The sequence below is a fragment of the Daldinia vernicosa genome (assembly GCF_022497035.1).
Source record: "Daldinia vernicosa strain CBS 139.73 unplaced genomic scaffold F5Y00scaffold_37, whole genome shotgun sequence".
Classification (NCBI taxonomy): Eukaryota; Fungi; Ascomycota; class Sordariomycetes; order Xylariales; family Hypoxylaceae; genus Daldinia; species Daldinia vernicosa.
The window spans coordinates 27,958-44,363 of NW_025953953.1; the positions used below are offsets into that span (position 1 = coordinate 27,958).

Here is a 16,406-nt window from a genome sequence, read left to right on the forward strand (position 1 = left end):
CATTACAATACAGGGTCCACTCAGTTTATCTGACTTTATCGTTATGTGTTATGCGTTATAGGTGGTCTGAGCGCCATTTCCACTGCGCCTACAGATGTACCCAGGTACCTAGTACTTCCCAGCTTGCCCCAGCTTGCCCAGTAAGGGTAGTGCCTAAGCCACAATGGGGCTGAACCTCTCTATCATGGTGGATCCCCACACATCCCACAAGCGAGCCCACACAATAACTTTTTGAGATTTTTCCTATTTTCAATCTTTGGTAAGTTTCCGCAAAATCGCAACCACCACCACAACAACACCACGATTCCCGATCCCGATCCCAACCACCTTTGCGACCTCGACAACATATCGCAAAAATGGCGACGGAATTGACTGTTCAGTCGGAGCGTGCTTACCAGAAGCAGCCCCATATCTCCCAGAACTCCAAGGTCAAGTCCAAGTCCAACAAACCCGGCAAGGTGAGACAACACTATTCGCATATCTGTTCTACTAACAAGATCAATGTGCTAACAAATATCCTCTTCAGGGTGGCCGAAGATGGTGGAAGGATGTCGGTCTAGGCTTCAAAACCCCCAAGACCGCGATTGAGGGCAACTATATCGGTACGTGATAATATATATATATATATATAAAGGTTTTTGGAAGAAGGATTTGGGATCGTTTATGCCGCGCCGATTGCATTGTACGAATAGTCGCCTCGGGAAACACTCAGAAACATGCGAAGTTCGCGACTTGATATAGCGAATTCTAAAAAGAATGGTACCGGGAATATGAAGCTAATTCTACTTTCAACACAGACCACAAGTGCCCTTTCACTGGTCTCGTCTCCATCCGTGGCCGTATCCTGACCGGCACCGTTGTCTCCACCAAGATGCACCGAACCGTCATCATCCGACGCGAGTACCTTAAGTTCATCCCCAAGTACGCCCGATACGAGAAGCGACACAAGAACTTGGCCGCGCACGTTTCTCCCGCTTTCCGTGTTGAGGAGGGTGACCAAGTCACAGTCGGCCAATGCCGACCTCTTAGCAAGACTGTACGTTATTCTTATCGCCCTACGAGCTGTGTGGGATATATACTGCGAATGATGTTTCGAAGGGTTGAAACAAAATCACCAACTAATATGATGTATAGGTCCGATTCAACGTTCTTCGTGTGCTTCCCCGAACCGGCAAGGCGGTGAAGAAGTTCAGCAAGTTCTAGGTTGGGGATCTTTCCTGGGCATCGATGGCGTTGTTACTTCATGGTTCTTCACGATCTCAGATACGGAACGGGTGATTCATAGGCTTTCTGCTAGTGCACAGAGATGCAACATTGGCAGTTCTGAGAAATAAAAAGGATATACCAGACGCATCGTTTTGTTTCCCGACGGCATGATTATGGTGTACTGCAACTTACCCACGGTGTATGGGCGGCTAGCTCGACATAAAACCCCTTCGAGTCCCCTCAGTCTTGACATGCTGAGTTTCTGGGTGGACTGAGACCGCATTGTCGTCGAACGTCTATTGCGAGTTTGCTTAACAATAATTCATCATGAATTTGATTAGTTACCAACGGAATAACGATTTCTTTCCCGTCCTTCGTAGCCAGTGGCCTATTACCTTATTTGGTTGCAATATTTGCTTTGGTAGGCGTGTAGGGAGTTGCATATGTAGAACGTAGGTATGGTATAGTTTACGGAGAGAAAGGCAATGCGGGCAAAGCTTTATAGGCCAATTCCACCACGCCGTATGATAGAGCTATCGTACGACGCAATAGCATATCATTTAAAGCCTTTTCATAATACCTATCCCAGAAAGCTATCACCACCCACCTAATCTGGTCAACTTTTCCATGGTGATAATGTAAGGATAATCCAGCTCTCAACTCCTTTTAGTTTTCCCACGGTTTCGATAGTACTTTACCTTTTCGTCTATTGACCTCTGAAATCCTTGCTCACTATGAAATATGCGAGACACTACCCCAACTGTTTAAATTAGGAGGTATTCTACAAGCTCGACTCTCAAAGCCTGTTTCAGCTCTATATACTACGGAGATAGGGAGCCAGTGTAGCCTGTAGGTATCTAGCCTTAGTATCTCTAGTGCAACGTTGTGTAATCCACACCGTAGAGGATTGGTGGATGATACATAGGTACCTAGTAGGCTAGTACCTGTTATCATATTTAGAATAATACTTTTAGTTGCATATCTTGATCTAATAACGAACGATAACGAATTTTGGCAATTAACGCACCTCTCGAGTCTCTAGGTTAATAAAGCTTCTTCGCAAAAGAACTCTAGAGTCTATGGAGTGAACTAACAATTATCTTTATATAGACCTCGTGATCTGCCATGGGCTGGTGGGATAGTATATGGGCGTCGAGCTCCAACGACGACCCGCTACGAAAGCTCGACCCGAAGCTCCGCGAATTCCTAGAGCGAGAATCACCCGTGAAATACAGCGCCGCGCAGACGACGCAACCCCGCGCACAGGAGGAGCAAGCAGCTCCGACGATAACGGAGGTAGAAGAACAGCAGAAAAATGCACCAGTTGTTCCAAAGGAAAGCCAATTCCCAGATGGCAGATATGCGCATCTATGGAAAACGTATAGGCCGTTGGCTGAGATCGAGGCCGAGACCAAGAGCGATCATGAGAAGCTAATGGACGTGCTGGAGGGGTATAAGGAGCGCAAGAGCCAGATTGGCAAGGCGGCCTTAGAGAACTGCGCACTCGAGCAAGTCGATTGGAGGCAGTGCATGTCGAATCCGTCGATGGCGGAGCGCATGACTTTGTGCCGCGATCAGGTCAGGAAGTTTGAGAAGTGCTACATGACGCAGACTGTAGGTGAACCATCTTTACTCCTTTCCCTACGAAGTATCTCGATCCTTAAATCTTGATCTTTAAAAGAGGTAGTTGTGCTGATTGTAACTATCTATTTTCTATAACCAGAGACTACTAAAGGCCTTGGGTTACCTATCAACTCTCGACCGCTCTCCCGAAGCCGAAGAAGAGATCCAAATGCATGCCGACACACTATACCACCGCATGCTGTCGCAAGAGGCAGAGATCACTGCAGCAAGGGAGGAGGGTCGTCCAATTCCTCGGTTCCCCCCATTAATACCGAGACTAGACCAGCAACCAAAAGCACAACAACCAGTAGAAGAGTTGACACAAGAACAACAGGAAACTCTTAGGGCGCGGTTAAAGAAAGTTCCCGAGGAAGACCGAGTCGCAGAAGAAGAGGCCATCAGGGCGGAATTCCGTGCCAAAGCTGAAGTCGCATCGCGGGTGCAGGACTTGTGGAAGCAGCAGGAGCAAGATAGACAGGCACGAAAGGCGAGGGGTGAGGAGACGCTGTGGGATAAGGTCACTGGGACTTTTCGTAGCGATAGCGGAAAATGACATGCCGTATTCTAAGTCCAACTATACATATGCTACGATATGAAGTTCACGACATACCGAAGGGATAACACGTTTTATGTAGTTCTCGCCTCTAGCCTAAGGAGGTGCGATTGTATTATACTTGTATATACTACTCGCGTTTATACCTACCTCATATATACAGTCAACCGGGATGAAGCAACTCGCGGAGAAAATACTAAAAACCACCATGTAGGCTATATAGGGGGGGGGGGGGGGGAGACGGGGGGGCAGAGTCAGTGCGAACCGAAAAAAAAAGCAACATAGAAGTCTTAATACCAACCAAATAGATAGGATAAATCCAATGCGTAAAAAAGTAAAGAATCTATAGTTATGCCGGATTCGACAAAGTTGACAAAATAATAATAACAATATACACAATTCAACGAATAGACAAATGCAAAAAATAATAATAGACAAAGTGCGAAAAATGCAAAAAATGCAAAATGAAAGGTCTCCCTGGGAATCGAACCCAGATTGGCGGAATCAGAATCCGCAGTGCTAGCCATTACACCAGGAAACCATGTGATGGTTGTGATTGGACCAACTGATGAATTTCGATTTCCTTAATTTAGCTTATATTTGTCAGGTCAATTCGCTCGAAACTCGTCTGCTATAGTATAGTAACGTCTTGGCACGAAGCTATCGTTACCGGTTAAAGGGTTGCGGGTCTTCGCATTACCTTTAGTTACCTAATGTACAGACTGAAAAATACCTACCTACTGGTGTCATGCATCGCATATATTTTACTAACTAGAATAACTTCTATATTATAGATTCCAGGCTTACTACTGGGTGGTTTGATTGTTCGGGGAAATGGCTACGAACTCATGCATACGAGGCAGAATCAGATATGTAGTATGTAGGTAATAGCTAAAGACTAGACTACTTAGCCCACTACACTCTCTATATACTCCATCACCCCCCCATTAGACTGCTTCAGATCCGCATAGCTCTCCAGCGTCAGCGCTGCCTCAATCTCGTCCGCATCAGGTATCCGCGTCCTGTCGTAGCACACCGGCCCGTCCGAGATGGAGTGCGGGATGAACCACGATCCGTTCGTCGTGATGGGCGTCTTGTCCTCGCGGATCCCCATCCCCGCTACGTCGCCGTCTATGAGCCATAGGCCTAGCACCGGGTAGTACGACGCGGCGTCCTGCTCGTCCTGCTCGTCCTTGAACTCGGGCAGCAGCGCGAGCTCTTGCATGATGTAGCCTTCCTTGCCGTAGCGCCCCGTCCTCGCGTCCTGAATCACGTCTCCGTCCGACTGCAGCACGACGTCGGCGCCCTCGCGCGCGAAAATCGGCTTCCGCGCGAATCGGGTCAGGGAGGCAGGCGCCTCGTTCTCCAAGTACGTCGGGAGAAGCCATCTGGATCGAGGGTCGTCTTTGAAGAGGTCCCATAATATGGCGAACAGGGCCTTGTTGCTCCAGAGCATCTTGTACGGCGGCTCGATCCAGACCGTACCTCCGACGTATTCGCCGGCCGCGCTGCGCTGTCCAACCCGCTCCATATCCTGGAAGCATGCTTCTCCGAAGTCTTGCTCCACCATGTACTCCCACGGGTAGAGCTTGAAGACGACGTCGATGTGCTGGCCGTCTTGGTCGAAGAATCGGCCGGAGGGGGACTTGGCGATCTGCTCTACATACAAGGACTTAGTGGTCCATCCTGCCTGCTGGCAAGTGTCCATTAATAGCGTGGTATTCATGGCATCTTCTCCCGTATGCTCGCCGTGTCCGATGGCAAAGTGGACGACGGGACGATGACCTAACGCCTTCTCTATCAGAAGTAGATTCCTCTTCCAGGCGTCGATGAGCCTCTCGGTGATAGAATTGAGCTGGTCGTTTCCGTGGCCTGTCTGCTCGAGCCAGAACCATTGTATCGACGCGGCTTCTACAACCGACGTCGGCGTGTCCGCGTTGAACTCGTAAAATTTGGGCACCCGCAGTCTCGGGTCCGGATGGTCGAGCCCGCCGAAGCAGATATCGAAACGGCCGTAAATACTTCCCCAAGCGGGATCCCGATTCCACGATTCCTTGATCTGTCTGAGCGCGAATGCGGGAATCGCCATTTTGCTCGTCATCACTTCTGGGCTTTCTACGAGGATATCGGCAGCTTCGCAACACATGGCGAAGACGTCTTGCCCGGCTTTCTCAAGGAGCTCGATCTCTTTGCTGTTGAAAGAATAGTATCTGTTGTCTGGCCAATATGGGTCTGAGGTATCTCCAGGCGCGGGCGTCTTGGAGTATACGAGGCCTTGGCTCTGGACGAGCCGAGTCGCGTTAGGTCGCTTTTCCACTTGTATACGCCGCATCTTGGTTGTCTATAATACCGATTACCTTTACTGTGCTACGGTTTCTGTATCGCCAAATCGCTAAAGATGGTGGGTTTATATAGTTATTTGCCATAGAGTGCGCTTACGATTATATGTAGAGAGCTGGATTAGGAACACACGTCCACCGGAGCAAACAATAACAGGTCATGCTTTCCTTTGGGGTATCCACTATCTCAGGACATGACGGCGCATTAAATAATACTAGTAACTTAACACATTTGGAATCTTCATTCTTCACGCGTCAGCGAAACCCACGGACTTGAACCAACACTCATCGGCACAGCCCCATGACACAGACAAACAATGACTCGGCGTGAGCAATCATAGGAAAGATCACCTCCACTGGGGTAACTAACTACGGCCAAACAGTCATGGAGTTTATCCCAGACTATGTATCATCACATCACACCGCTACCAAAGAATATATAAACCGGGCCTCCCCCAGCCATCCTAAGCCTCAAGGAGAGAGCAGAAATCCACACCTTGGAAGACCTAATCCTAGGACTTTCTGTCTTCGAGCTTCGATCGATCTATCCATCATATACAAAACAGACAACCAACCAACCAACTACTCAACCCTTAGTCAACCAAGGCGTCTACCACCATGAAGCGCCAGCACATCGCCCTGCCGACCCTGCAAGTCGCCGCAGCAGCCTTCTTCGCAACAGCCGCCTCCGTCCAAGCCGAGACGTACTGCGTAGACGGAGCCACCACCAAAGTCGTTGCCAAGACCGAGTGCGACAATCTACACGCCGGCGGCCAATTCTTCCTCCACCAGGGCCCTCCCGGCCTGACCGTCGGCGAGGCGATTCCTCCTCCGGCCGACCCGGGCCACGTCTCCGGAGGCTTCGGCCGCCGCTCCGACGATAACTGCGATCCGAACAAGGACAAGCGTTGCGACAGCAGCGGCGGTTAAATCAATCAGTCCGTCCGTCCGTCCGTCCGTCTATCTACCGGCCTTCCGTGCGCCCTAGGGACCTAGTCGGGCTGGACCTAGTCGCGGAGACTTGGCGGCGCGCGATATCTCGGGTTGTTTTTTTTAATACGCACACACACATGTATATATGCACGATCGGGCTCGGGTGTGGAAAGAGGAGGGAGGATGTTGGGAAGAACGGGCGGGGTGTGTTTAAAGGCTAGGTCCTATAAGGCTAAGGGGAGGTGAAAGGGACTTTGTATAAACTGGTACCGGGTCACTTCGGGGTCTTATACTCAGTTTAATTTCTTTAGTTACAACAGGACGAAATACACTTCCGATATATCCTTATTGTGACATTATGATTTTTACAGGTGCCAGGTGTAGACTGTAGTATATATAATTGTGATGTTAGATTTCTTCCAACTAACCAAAGTTGCATGCCGAAGAGGCATAGTTCGCCATCTCGCATATTGACTCTTGAGACATGCTTTTTATAGACGACCGTTAAAATGTACCTAATGTAGGTACATATGCGGTATGTCACTTGGGTTAGGGTTCGGACATGCATGAATGATGAGGGAAGGATGGCGAAATCAAGGTCCCATTTGATGCCAGTTGTCGATGCGCCGCCAAGAGCCAAGAGCCAAGAGATCGCCAAGGCATGAGGCAAATGCTTAATTCGACTGACGAACGCCCGAATAGAGCAGATCAATGCTTTTAGCTTACTTTGACCATCATTTTCTTATCCCTAGCATCCTTCTTCACTAAAATTTAACGGCTGGAATCGAATTGTAGTATGGGAACATGGGGTATTTAACGTCGGCGTAACCACTAACAGCATCGTGAAGTATCGCCAAAGAAAAAGAAGATATGGCGCAGGTACTTGTATCAACTAGCTGAAGACCGAAATGGTGTATTATTCAAGTTTCGCTACCCTTATTTCTTACTTCATACCTTTGGAGCTGGCGCCATTGAGAAGTGGTTCAACTTCAACGCTGCTTAATTGACCACTAAGCTCACCAAAGATCATCGACTTTATCGTCATCGTCAGCATCACAGTCTACCGAAATGGAAGAAATCCGGAAGAAGGAACCTGTTAGGATTAAAAACGGAATGCGACTCAATGAAAAAAGGGCATCAAATCTTCGGGAAATTTTCTATTGATAAGACTCCGCACTACCAAAATTCAGAGCTCGCCCGCTTGCTACCATCAATACTAGGAAATACCCGTCCTTCCTCTCGATCCCGAATGCCGCGATATTGTTAGAGGCCTAGATGCTTGCGCTGACTCATCTGTGCATGAGCTTTTTCTTCACGGGTATAGTTGGCGGGGTACGGGTAGGAGTTTTCCGTGCAACATATCGATTGGTTGTGTTGCTCGTTCCACTGCAGCATCGCGGGGTCTTTCAGTCCGACTGCTCAAGCAAGTGTAGTAGAGAGCGTGCCGGCAGTCGAGTGGTTAGGCTGTTTAGCAGCAGCCCTCGTCGCAGGCGCAAAGGCCGCAGCAGATCTCGCAACCAGCCTACCCAAAGTCAATGTTTAAGACTCTCGGGGTTGTTTAGAGAAGAATATGCTTACCTCTTCACCACCTCGCATGCTGCCGAACTCGGGTTGGGGTTCAGCGGCCTGTTTTAATGTCAATTGGACTGCCTTCTATAACCCGAATGAAACAGGAGAAAAGGAAACCTACAGGCTGTTGCGTAACGACGCCGTCGACGGGAGCCATCTCCATGGGAGCTTGCTGCTGGGGCTCTTGAGGGGAAGGCATTTTGATGGGTCTTTCGAAGAAGAGAATCGATTGTAGGGAATGACTAGGTGATTGATTGCAAATGGGCGACGAAGACGACGATAGTAAGAAACTAAACAGGATTTCGAAAGCGGTGAGGAATTTGTTTAGTATGTGAGAGAGTAAGAGGAGGAACAAGTGTCCTTTTTCTAGGTAGCAGACGGATATAACGGCAACGGGAGGCAGCCCAATGATTTTATGGCCGGCAACTACGATGTGGATGTACAAGATACCTCACGTCCACACGTCGCAAACAAGGGGAAGGAGAGGGGCTATGTAAAACCCCAGACCGTGACCAACCTATCGTCCTATCCTGATTTTTAGGAACCTATACATAGGGAAGGAAACCTTGACTTGGGATGGAAGGCGCGCAACGCCAATCGCGCGCCTAGCTTAAATCTTCACGCCACGAAAGCTTGATGGTGTTCCAAGGTTTAGGTAGATGGACCCGTCTGACCCCAGTCGGGACGATCCCCCCATAGAAACTTGCGGCAAGATTACCGGACATGCACAAACCACAAGTCAATCGGAAAGAGGTACTATACGTGCAGGTAAGCCGGTTGGCAGTGACAGTGTACCTACCTTACCAATTCATACATGCTACATTAGGTACATGGCAGTGATGATGGTCGTCAGTTCTGTCGTAATCACCCGCGTACATAGTCCAATTCGATAGGCGCGGACATCTTATCGAAAAGGCCCCGTCTAACCAACCATCTGCATGGAACCCCAACAGGACTGGATTCGCAGCTCGTACTGAACCAATCATCTGCCCACGATGCCGAATCCAAGCTACTCAATACGAGCAAGTCAGGTAGGACCTAGCTGGTTTGTTTCCGGGACATGATATGTTGTTGTCCCTGATCGATCCATATTCAGCTGAAAATAATGACTTGTCATGCGTGTAGTGCTTATACCTATTTAAGTTGTTTGGTAGCATTCTAGGTCAGGTACACTCATATGATAGATAGGACTAACTGATTAATATGTGATGTCTTAAGTTTCAGGTTCTAGACTACTAGTTAGTTAATGTCATATAGAACTTTGAAGTTCATTCACCGTATTTTAGATAGTTCTATTAGTTAGCTAGAGGTAGACTGCTAAACAACGTTAATAAAAACTTGTTTAGTTAAATTCCTCGTCATTCCCCACGAATCTGGCAGTACCTACTATGTACCTTGGGTAGTTAGACACGGAAACCGGGGCAGTGTTTCGAATGTTACTAAACGTTAATTTCATAGAGGGAATTTTGATTGGCCTCGAAGCCGACTAGCCCATCGTACGCGTGTACCATATCTTTACCTCTAGTAGGTACTCAGTAAATCAGCATCGGAGTACCTACATAGTAGCCCTTTAGATATAAGATACCTACCTAAGCTAAAGTCGTCAATTATATCCCTTTTCAGGTTTTAAAAGACGAATGTCTCAGATTGGTAACATTTCCTATTCCCCAACCTCCATATCATATCACTCAAGCCTACGGGGTTGCTATCCACGATACGACATTACACTACACACCTCTGAAGTTAGGGACTTCGATACAGGTACCGACATATAAATATATATGGTATGGCCCCCACGTGCATGAACCTCGTGCTAAACGCCCATCTCCTTCACAATCAGTGCAATCATTATACGTACGTCGAAGCTTTGATGTAAGGGCTTATGTGAGCACCCCGTTCTAATGAATTTATTTATATGGATAATCATAACCGCTACCATGTCCAATGCGAGACTTCTAAATGCAGCACAGGTATCATTAGGTGCCTTTTAACGGCCAAATAGGCTGAGCTTAACCGAGCCCAGCCAACCAACCAAACACACACGAAGCAGACAACAAACAATGCATCCTTAATATGCAATATATCAGAGAATATAAACAAGCCTTTTTATGCCCAGTACTTTTCCCTACAAATCCCGGCCTCGGCTGTCGAGCTCATAGGTGCCCGTGGGCATTTGCGGCGGGTAGGCATCCACTGCCGCGTATCCATGCTGAGATGGCGGCGGCGGCGATGCAGCGGGCGATTTGTACTCGGTGTTGGTGGGGGGCGGGTAGTAATACCCCGGCGCCGGCTGGGCGTATACTCCCTCCTCGAAGCCCTGCGGGTTGATCGCGGGTGCGTATTTGCCGCCCCTTAGGGTGCCGCGTCGCTTGCGGTGGACAATGATCGCCGCATGGATAAGCTGCGTCAAGGACGTCGCACTATTGCCGTTGGTGTTTGTTAGCTTCGTATTCCAGTAGCATCATATCATCTTTCTCGGCTATAAGCCGTGGCGGCAGCGCCTGCTACTTCTCCGTCCGAGTTCCTCGCTAATATATATGGGAAGATAGGCCGTATACGTACAGTAGGATTATAACCAGGATGATGGAGAGAACCGAGAGCGCGATCACCTTCAGTATGAATACGATACCCCAGATTGTGGTCTTGATGCAAGCGCTCGTGAGGAACAACGCCGGCGGCATTCGCTTCTTGGAGATTAGGATGATCTCGACTATGTTCATGACGATAGTAAGACCGGCAATGGCGATCTGAACGCCAGCGGAGGCACTACAATGGTTCGTTCCAGTCAGTTTATCTCCCCCCTCAATTCTTTCTAGTTGAAAATCCCGGGAATGCATACGTGAAAAGTCCTTGATAATCACCCAAGATATCGTCGAGGTTTCTGTTCTCTGAAATCCATAACAACCACGCCGACGCAGATATAAGCACTAAGCACACCAATATCTGCAAGATCCAAGCGGTGACGTTGATACTCTTCTTGTACGGATAGTCGTGCTTGGCCATGGCGTCTACGGTTAGGTACAATACGGTCTCGTCTATCGTGGAGTAGCGGTAGGGGATAACTAGTAAGTTAATACTAGCAAGAGACGAAAGCCGAAAGCCGAACGAAGGACGAAATAGAGATAGAAGAATAAAAAAAAACAAAAACAAAAACCGACAAGACAGCCGCAGGATGATATCTAATTTACAAACCTCCTTATGTTGCTCTTACCCCATGCCATGAATGTTGAATGTTGGTTCTACAGCTTGTGGGCTGAGCCATTGCCAAGCCGGCCGGTGCGCATTTTAAGGCACAGCACCTTTCAGGCGCAGTTATTGGGACCTTGGAAGTCGGACGACTCCACGAGCGGTAGAAGATTCCATATCTAACGTTACGGCCCAAAGTTATTTTAATCATACCTAGGTACCTATTATGTGTTCCATAATATTCTCCAAGATTTGCGCGACCTTCTGTGACGCTGAGGCTTGTTTTACGTCAAGTAATACAGAAACACGAAGACTGGAAAAAAAAGGTCCCTAGATTGGCTGATTGGGTAGATTTTTTTTCCGAGGCGTGCATCGCGATGATTTTGTGGAGTTTTTTATTTATTTATCTTCCCCCTTGCCAGCTTGCTTACATAGGTAGTAGGAGCAGTTGGCTATTTTTGTTGATCCTAGGGCTGTAAGGGTCTTTGATAGGTCTCGGCTTTTTAACCTTTTCCGTTTTTATTAAGGGAGCCAACTCCAGGTTTGGGTAGCCTATTCTGTACCATGGAAGACTCTATGTAAATTTGATCACAAGGGTTCAGCCTCTAGGCTTGTTACGCCAAGGTTCAGGGCTGAAGCACTGAAGAAAATATACCCCACGAATTGCATGTGTTGCTGGTTTGATAGCGGTGTTACCTAACTATCTGTATATTCCGATTGTCTACCTATTCATCAGTTATACACTAAAGACCATGCTGGCTTTTCTAAAACTCTTGGGTTGGCATGTATCCACCTTGTGAGCAATGACGACATGGCGAGGCGGGTAACACCAAAGGATTCTTTAGTTATGTCGATCATCTATCTGTATGTGTATGCATATCCCCGATGTCGAAACGGAGGCTTAGCGGTCTGCAATGCTTACCTACACTACCTCAAAACACGGCCACTCCCTATTGAGTTCTTCTATTATACAAAATCTCTCTAATCATTACTCATCTCGTGTCCCAGTTATCTTCAAGGACGAATTATACCTCGAAAACGCTGATGCTTGGCATTACTTTGGTTTGGTGTAGTGTAATTGCGGAATACTGTGCAAAACGGGAAAAGTCGGCCAGTTACATAGTCAGGTTAAGTCATATACATCATCCATCATCTTCCCTCGAGAGCAGCGGCAGTGCGCTCGAGGAAGGCATTGAAGTCCTTGATTTGTTTGAGGCTTCCACCACCATCGCCGCCGCTACTGGCTTGACTAGCCACTCTGGAAATCAACAGTTCCAGATTCGAAAGCTCGGCTGCTTTCTTTTCCTTTGGGTCATCGAGGCCTGGGGCCGACTTCCCGTTCTCGATAGCCAATTCGATATCATCCATTGCAGAGGAGAGTTCTAGTTGATGCTGAGATATAGGTAGGTAGTTAGCGAAAAAAAACAATTCTGTAAATTTACCAACTTAGGTAGGTAGGTAGGTAGTTATCTTAGACGCACCAGTGTTCCCTTGCTCGCCATCTCATGGCGCATTCTCACCGCATCCATCTTTAGAGCTACCTGCTCTCTCTCGGCACGGATACGCATTATCTCACTTCGAAGTGTAAGCTTGTCCTTCTGGACCGATCGCACACGCTTCTTAAGCGCATGCATGGTGTCGAGGGCAATAGTCTGGAACTGTTAGCTGGGACGCGCATTCTGATGTGATGCCAACATGACAGCTTACGTGTTCCAAAAGGCGTGTTCGTAGTTCTTCTTTAAACGCCTCTAGAGCTCGGAGTTTCGTCCTAAACTCCTTTTTCGTAGCTGAATCCTTCGCATTAACAGCGGCCTCGTGAAGCGTCTCTAGGCTGGACTCGACGACTTCGTCACATACTTGCGACAAGACATCAATCACGTTGACGCCGCCGCGATTAGAAAATGGTATGTCGGCGTTGAGAATGTCACCGTTAGTGTCATCTTCATTCAAATGCATTCGCTTCGTGTATCTCTGCACAATGATAGGAATTGCTTCGCCGTCGCTCCGTCTTTTCGGGGGTAGCTTATTCTTTTTCTTAGGGGGTTTAGGCTGCGATTGCACCGCCGGGCTACCTCGCGCTTTTTTCTGTCTGCTTTTCTTTGTTGGTCGATCATCCTCGACTCTGGAATGTAGTTCTGGGGATGCTTCTCGAGGTGGACTCTCCCGTGGGCGCTTTCGGCCGATCTTCCGGGCGGCTGTCTGTACATTAACTGCTTCAGCCTCCTCTTCATCGGCCACAGCTTCTTCCTCTCGAGTTTCCTCTTCAGCTGCTTGAACTTGGATTTCGGGCGGCGCAGCTATGGGCTTAGGCTTCACCCTCGGCTGAGGTTTCCTGGGACTAGCAGTACCTGCGGCTTGGGGCGATGAAGATAATTCATCTACTATACTAGGGGTGGCTAGTCTAACTTGGCTTCGCGTTGATCGTGTAGACCCGGTAATCGCCGTAGCATCACTTCTTTGCGCTGGCGATGGCTCCTCAATATCACCAATGTCTAGACCCCCTAATGCTCTCGTCACCGTTCGTGTTGATCGCGCTGAAGCAGCGCCCAAGGTGGCAGCACTAGCCCTGCTTTTTCGTGCTAGTGGTGAAGAATAAGCGAGCTCGCCCGTGGCCCCGGCTTCTTCGTCTATCACAGCTTTCAACAGCTTCGCACTTCGGGTGATACTCTCGGGAAGAACTCTAACTGAGCGTCTATGTCCACTTCCCGGAGCTTCAGCAGGACTTTCAGTAACTTCTTCCGCAACGTGCCCTAGAGATAGTCGAGAAGCTACAGAAGCTACAGATCCGCGCGATTCGGGACGCTGTATAACAGCCTGCATAGACTCCAGAGTTTCATCTTGATTCGGAGATTCCTGGTTCTCCAGACTTAAAGCTGCTAGGGGTCCTGATGCATCCTCTGGACTTTCTTGTTGGACGGCAGCATAAGGATCGACTCTCGACCCACTCAACCGCGCCGATGTTCTTCTCGAGGCTCTTAGCGCACTGGATGGTGGTTGCGAACTCGTCAAATCGGCATCAGGGTTTAGTCGGCGTCGCTTCGCAGAAGTATTAGGCTCCGAACGCGCTATGGACGACGGCGGAGGGGGGTCCGAAGGAGGGTCCGAAGAGGCTTCGGCACCCGGGAGGATAAACCCGAAAGAATCATCGGCAACTTCGTGGCGTCTAAATTATATAAAGTTAGATATACGACGAAATTCAAAACAAGGAGGGAGACACATACCCAGCTCCACGCATGCGCTGTTGCATGCGCTCTTCACGGCCTAGCATACCCCTGTATTAGTTTCTATTTCGCGATGATTGTGGTTTTTACTCACTAGTAGCCATTTCGCTTTTGGGCGCGAAGAGTTGGGTATATTACGGTTTTTACATGAGATCAAGTTTTAAAGCACATCGCAGACAATGCAGTACGTTTAACGGATAACTAGTCGAGATTGAAGCGAGATTGAAGCGAGTTGTAAGACGCGTCGTGATGCGCGCCACGGTTGACGTCGGTTTGCTTAAAGTAGGTACCTAGGTACTTAAATGGCCCCGCATCTACGAAGTACCTAGGTACATATGACTTTCCAGTGACCCACCCTGCCACCCTACCAGAACGGCGTCAAAATAAGTGCTTAACAAAGGGAATATTTTCATAAAAGGTTCTCTTGGAATATATTAAGCAAAACAATTATAAAAAATCATATTAATATGAACTAGGCTCTAAATTTTATTTTAATATAAGTTATAAAGATATTTTCGAGTATTTTGCTGGGTTATGTTGATAAGAGAGTGAGACTCCTGGTATGTTAGTACTTATAAAATTGGCACTTTTTTTGACGCTGTTCTGCCCACCTCTTCAATGGACGGGCATTCTTCACTTCTTCAATACCTGCCCGCTGCCAAAACATATCAGTCTAATTCTCACTTACCTACCTTAGGTACCTGGTATTGATAAATATAGAGAAGGTTATTATTCCATAAGTTGCTCCAAGTATCAGGTTCCTACCGTTAGTAGAAATACCCATGATATCAATGATATTAATCGCAGAATAAAACTCTAGACGGCTCATTACCTATATATAATTGGCAGAGGCATAGGACAGCCAAAAGGATCTCATAATGCAAATCTTATGTTTGATACCTACTTAGTATAAAAGGTCACTTGCAAAAAGAGTTCGAATCCCGGAGCCCGTTATTTAATCTACCAGAGGCTATCCTGACTAGGTAGTTAAGGTATAAGCGATCTTGGCTAACAATTCTATTGTCGAGACTTGACACCAACGCCGGTAAGAATGGCAATCTCACCTGGGCCCTTGCTACTAAAGCGCCGAATTTCGATATCGTCACTCAATCCGATCTCTATACGGTGACTGCAGAGGATATTTAGCACCAGTAGGCTGTAGGTATATCCTGTTACCCAAGCCTTTACTATACCCAATGCCTTCGTAAAACGGCAACAAGACCCTCCTATTTCGAAACACATTGTTATATTCATCATACTCCTTGATGCCATCATTGTCATCCTACTGAATCCAGCTCCAGTAGAACCGCCGAGGTGCCTTTAGCCCCCATCTATCCCCGCTGATACGTTAGTATATACGAGCCGTAGGCTCGATGGTTACCTAGGTTAGAGTTCCTTGCAGAACAACGAAGTTGTTTCCATGCTGTTTAGTTCCACCTCGTGAAAATATCTTCGCTCTTAAAGTCCACATGGAATCCATGAGATAACCACGTCTCCAGCTATAAAATAGACCGATGTGGTTACTTATAACCCCTTAACCTAGCCTTTGGTTTGAGGCCAATATCGACAAGTGCTATAAGAAGCATCTAGGAGCGTCAATAATTTAGGTAGGTACCTACACATAAATCGGTCAGTCATGGCCCGTGTTATGGATTGTAGCGACTAGTACGTACCGAGAAGTCTTGAGCTACATCGCCAGCTGGCGATGCTTTCTACACACCTAGGTGGGTTAAGTTACTGATTACCTACCTTAGGTACTGGCGCATATACCAAGTA

At 47.8% G+C, this 16,406-nt stretch overlaps 7 protein-coding genes and 1 non-coding gene across 8 annotated transcripts; 3 read left to right on the forward strand and 5 right to left on the reverse strand.

The window, feature by feature from the left end:
* Positions 1-356: 356 nt before the first annotated feature.
* On the forward strand, positions 357-1,203 carry F5Y00DRAFT_263862 (ribosomal protein S17-domain-containing protein; the record flags this gene model as incomplete). Its single annotated transcript, XM_048011566.1, has 4 exons — positions 357-458; positions 527-602; positions 798-1,036; positions 1,135-1,203. 4 exons carry the CDS (start codon positions 357-359, stop codon positions 1,201-1,203), a joined length of 486 nt encoding a protein of 161 aa, XP_047862980.1.
* Positions 1,204-2,247: 1,044 nt separating this feature from the next.
* On the forward strand, positions 2,248-3,597 carry F5Y00DRAFT_242154 (uncharacterized protein). Its single transcript, XM_048008470.1, has 2 exons — positions 2,248-2,820; positions 2,930-3,597. The coding sequence occupies exons 1-2, from the start codon at positions 2,332-2,334 to the stop codon at positions 3,380-3,382; spliced, it is 942 nt and encodes a 313-aa protein (XP_047862981.1). The 5' UTR covers positions 2,248-2,331; the 3' UTR covers positions 3,383-3,597.
* Positions 3,598-3,851: 254 nt separating this feature from the next.
* F5Y00DRAFT_t116 lies at positions 3,852-3,923 on the reverse strand. The gene has a single exon. It is a non-coding gene; the product is annotated as a tRNA-Gln (tRNA).
* A 173-nt stretch (positions 3,924-4,096) lies between these two features.
* On the reverse strand, positions 4,097-6,027 carry F5Y00DRAFT_124521 (Glutathionylspermidine synthase). Its single transcript, XM_048004108.1, has one exon. The coding sequence runs from the start codon at positions 5,712-5,714 to the stop codon at positions 4,290-4,292; it is 1,425 nt and encodes a 474-aa protein (XP_047862982.1). The 5' UTR covers positions 5,715-6,027; the 3' UTR covers positions 4,097-4,289.
* Positions 6,027-6,806, forward strand: F5Y00DRAFT_124530 (uncharacterized protein). The gene has a single exon (XM_048004109.1). The coding sequence runs from the start codon at positions 6,340-6,342 to the stop codon at positions 6,649-6,651; it is 312 nt and encodes a 103-aa protein (XP_047862983.1). The 5' UTR covers positions 6,027-6,339; the 3' UTR covers positions 6,652-6,806.
* Positions 6,807-8,122: 1,316 nt separating this feature from the next.
* F5Y00DRAFT_263866 (uncharacterized protein) lies at positions 8,123-8,422 on the reverse strand (the record flags this gene model as incomplete). Its single annotated transcript, XM_048011567.1, has 3 exons — positions 8,123-8,176; positions 8,233-8,280; positions 8,345-8,422. The coding sequence occupies 3 exons, from the start codon at positions 8,420-8,422 to the stop codon at positions 8,123-8,125; spliced, it is 180 nt and encodes a 59-aa protein (XP_047862984.1).
* A 1,435-nt stretch (positions 8,423-9,857) lies between these two features.
* On the reverse strand, positions 9,858-11,438 carry F5Y00DRAFT_242159 (uncharacterized protein). Its single transcript, XM_048008471.1, has 3 exons — positions 11,063-11,438; positions 10,786-10,989; positions 9,858-10,643 (listed from the first exon to the last, which is right to left on the reverse strand). The coding sequence occupies exons 1-3, from the start codon at positions 11,224-11,226 to the stop codon at positions 10,349-10,351; spliced, it is 663 nt and encodes a 220-aa protein (XP_047862985.1). The 5' UTR covers positions 11,227-11,438; the 3' UTR covers positions 9,858-10,348.
* A 1,038-nt stretch (positions 11,439-12,476) lies between these two features.
* Positions 12,477-14,852, reverse strand: F5Y00DRAFT_124606 (uncharacterized protein). The gene is made up of 5 exons (XM_048004110.1): positions 14,725-14,852; positions 14,631-14,670; positions 13,117-14,572; positions 12,891-13,061; positions 12,477-12,801 (listed from the first exon to the last, which is right to left on the reverse strand). Exons 1-5 carry the CDS (start codon positions 14,732-14,734, stop codon positions 12,559-12,561), a joined length of 1,920 nt encoding a protein of 639 aa, XP_047862986.1. The 5' UTR covers positions 14,735-14,852; the 3' UTR covers positions 12,477-12,558.
* Between the last annotated feature and the right edge of the window lie 1,554 nt (positions 14,853-16,406).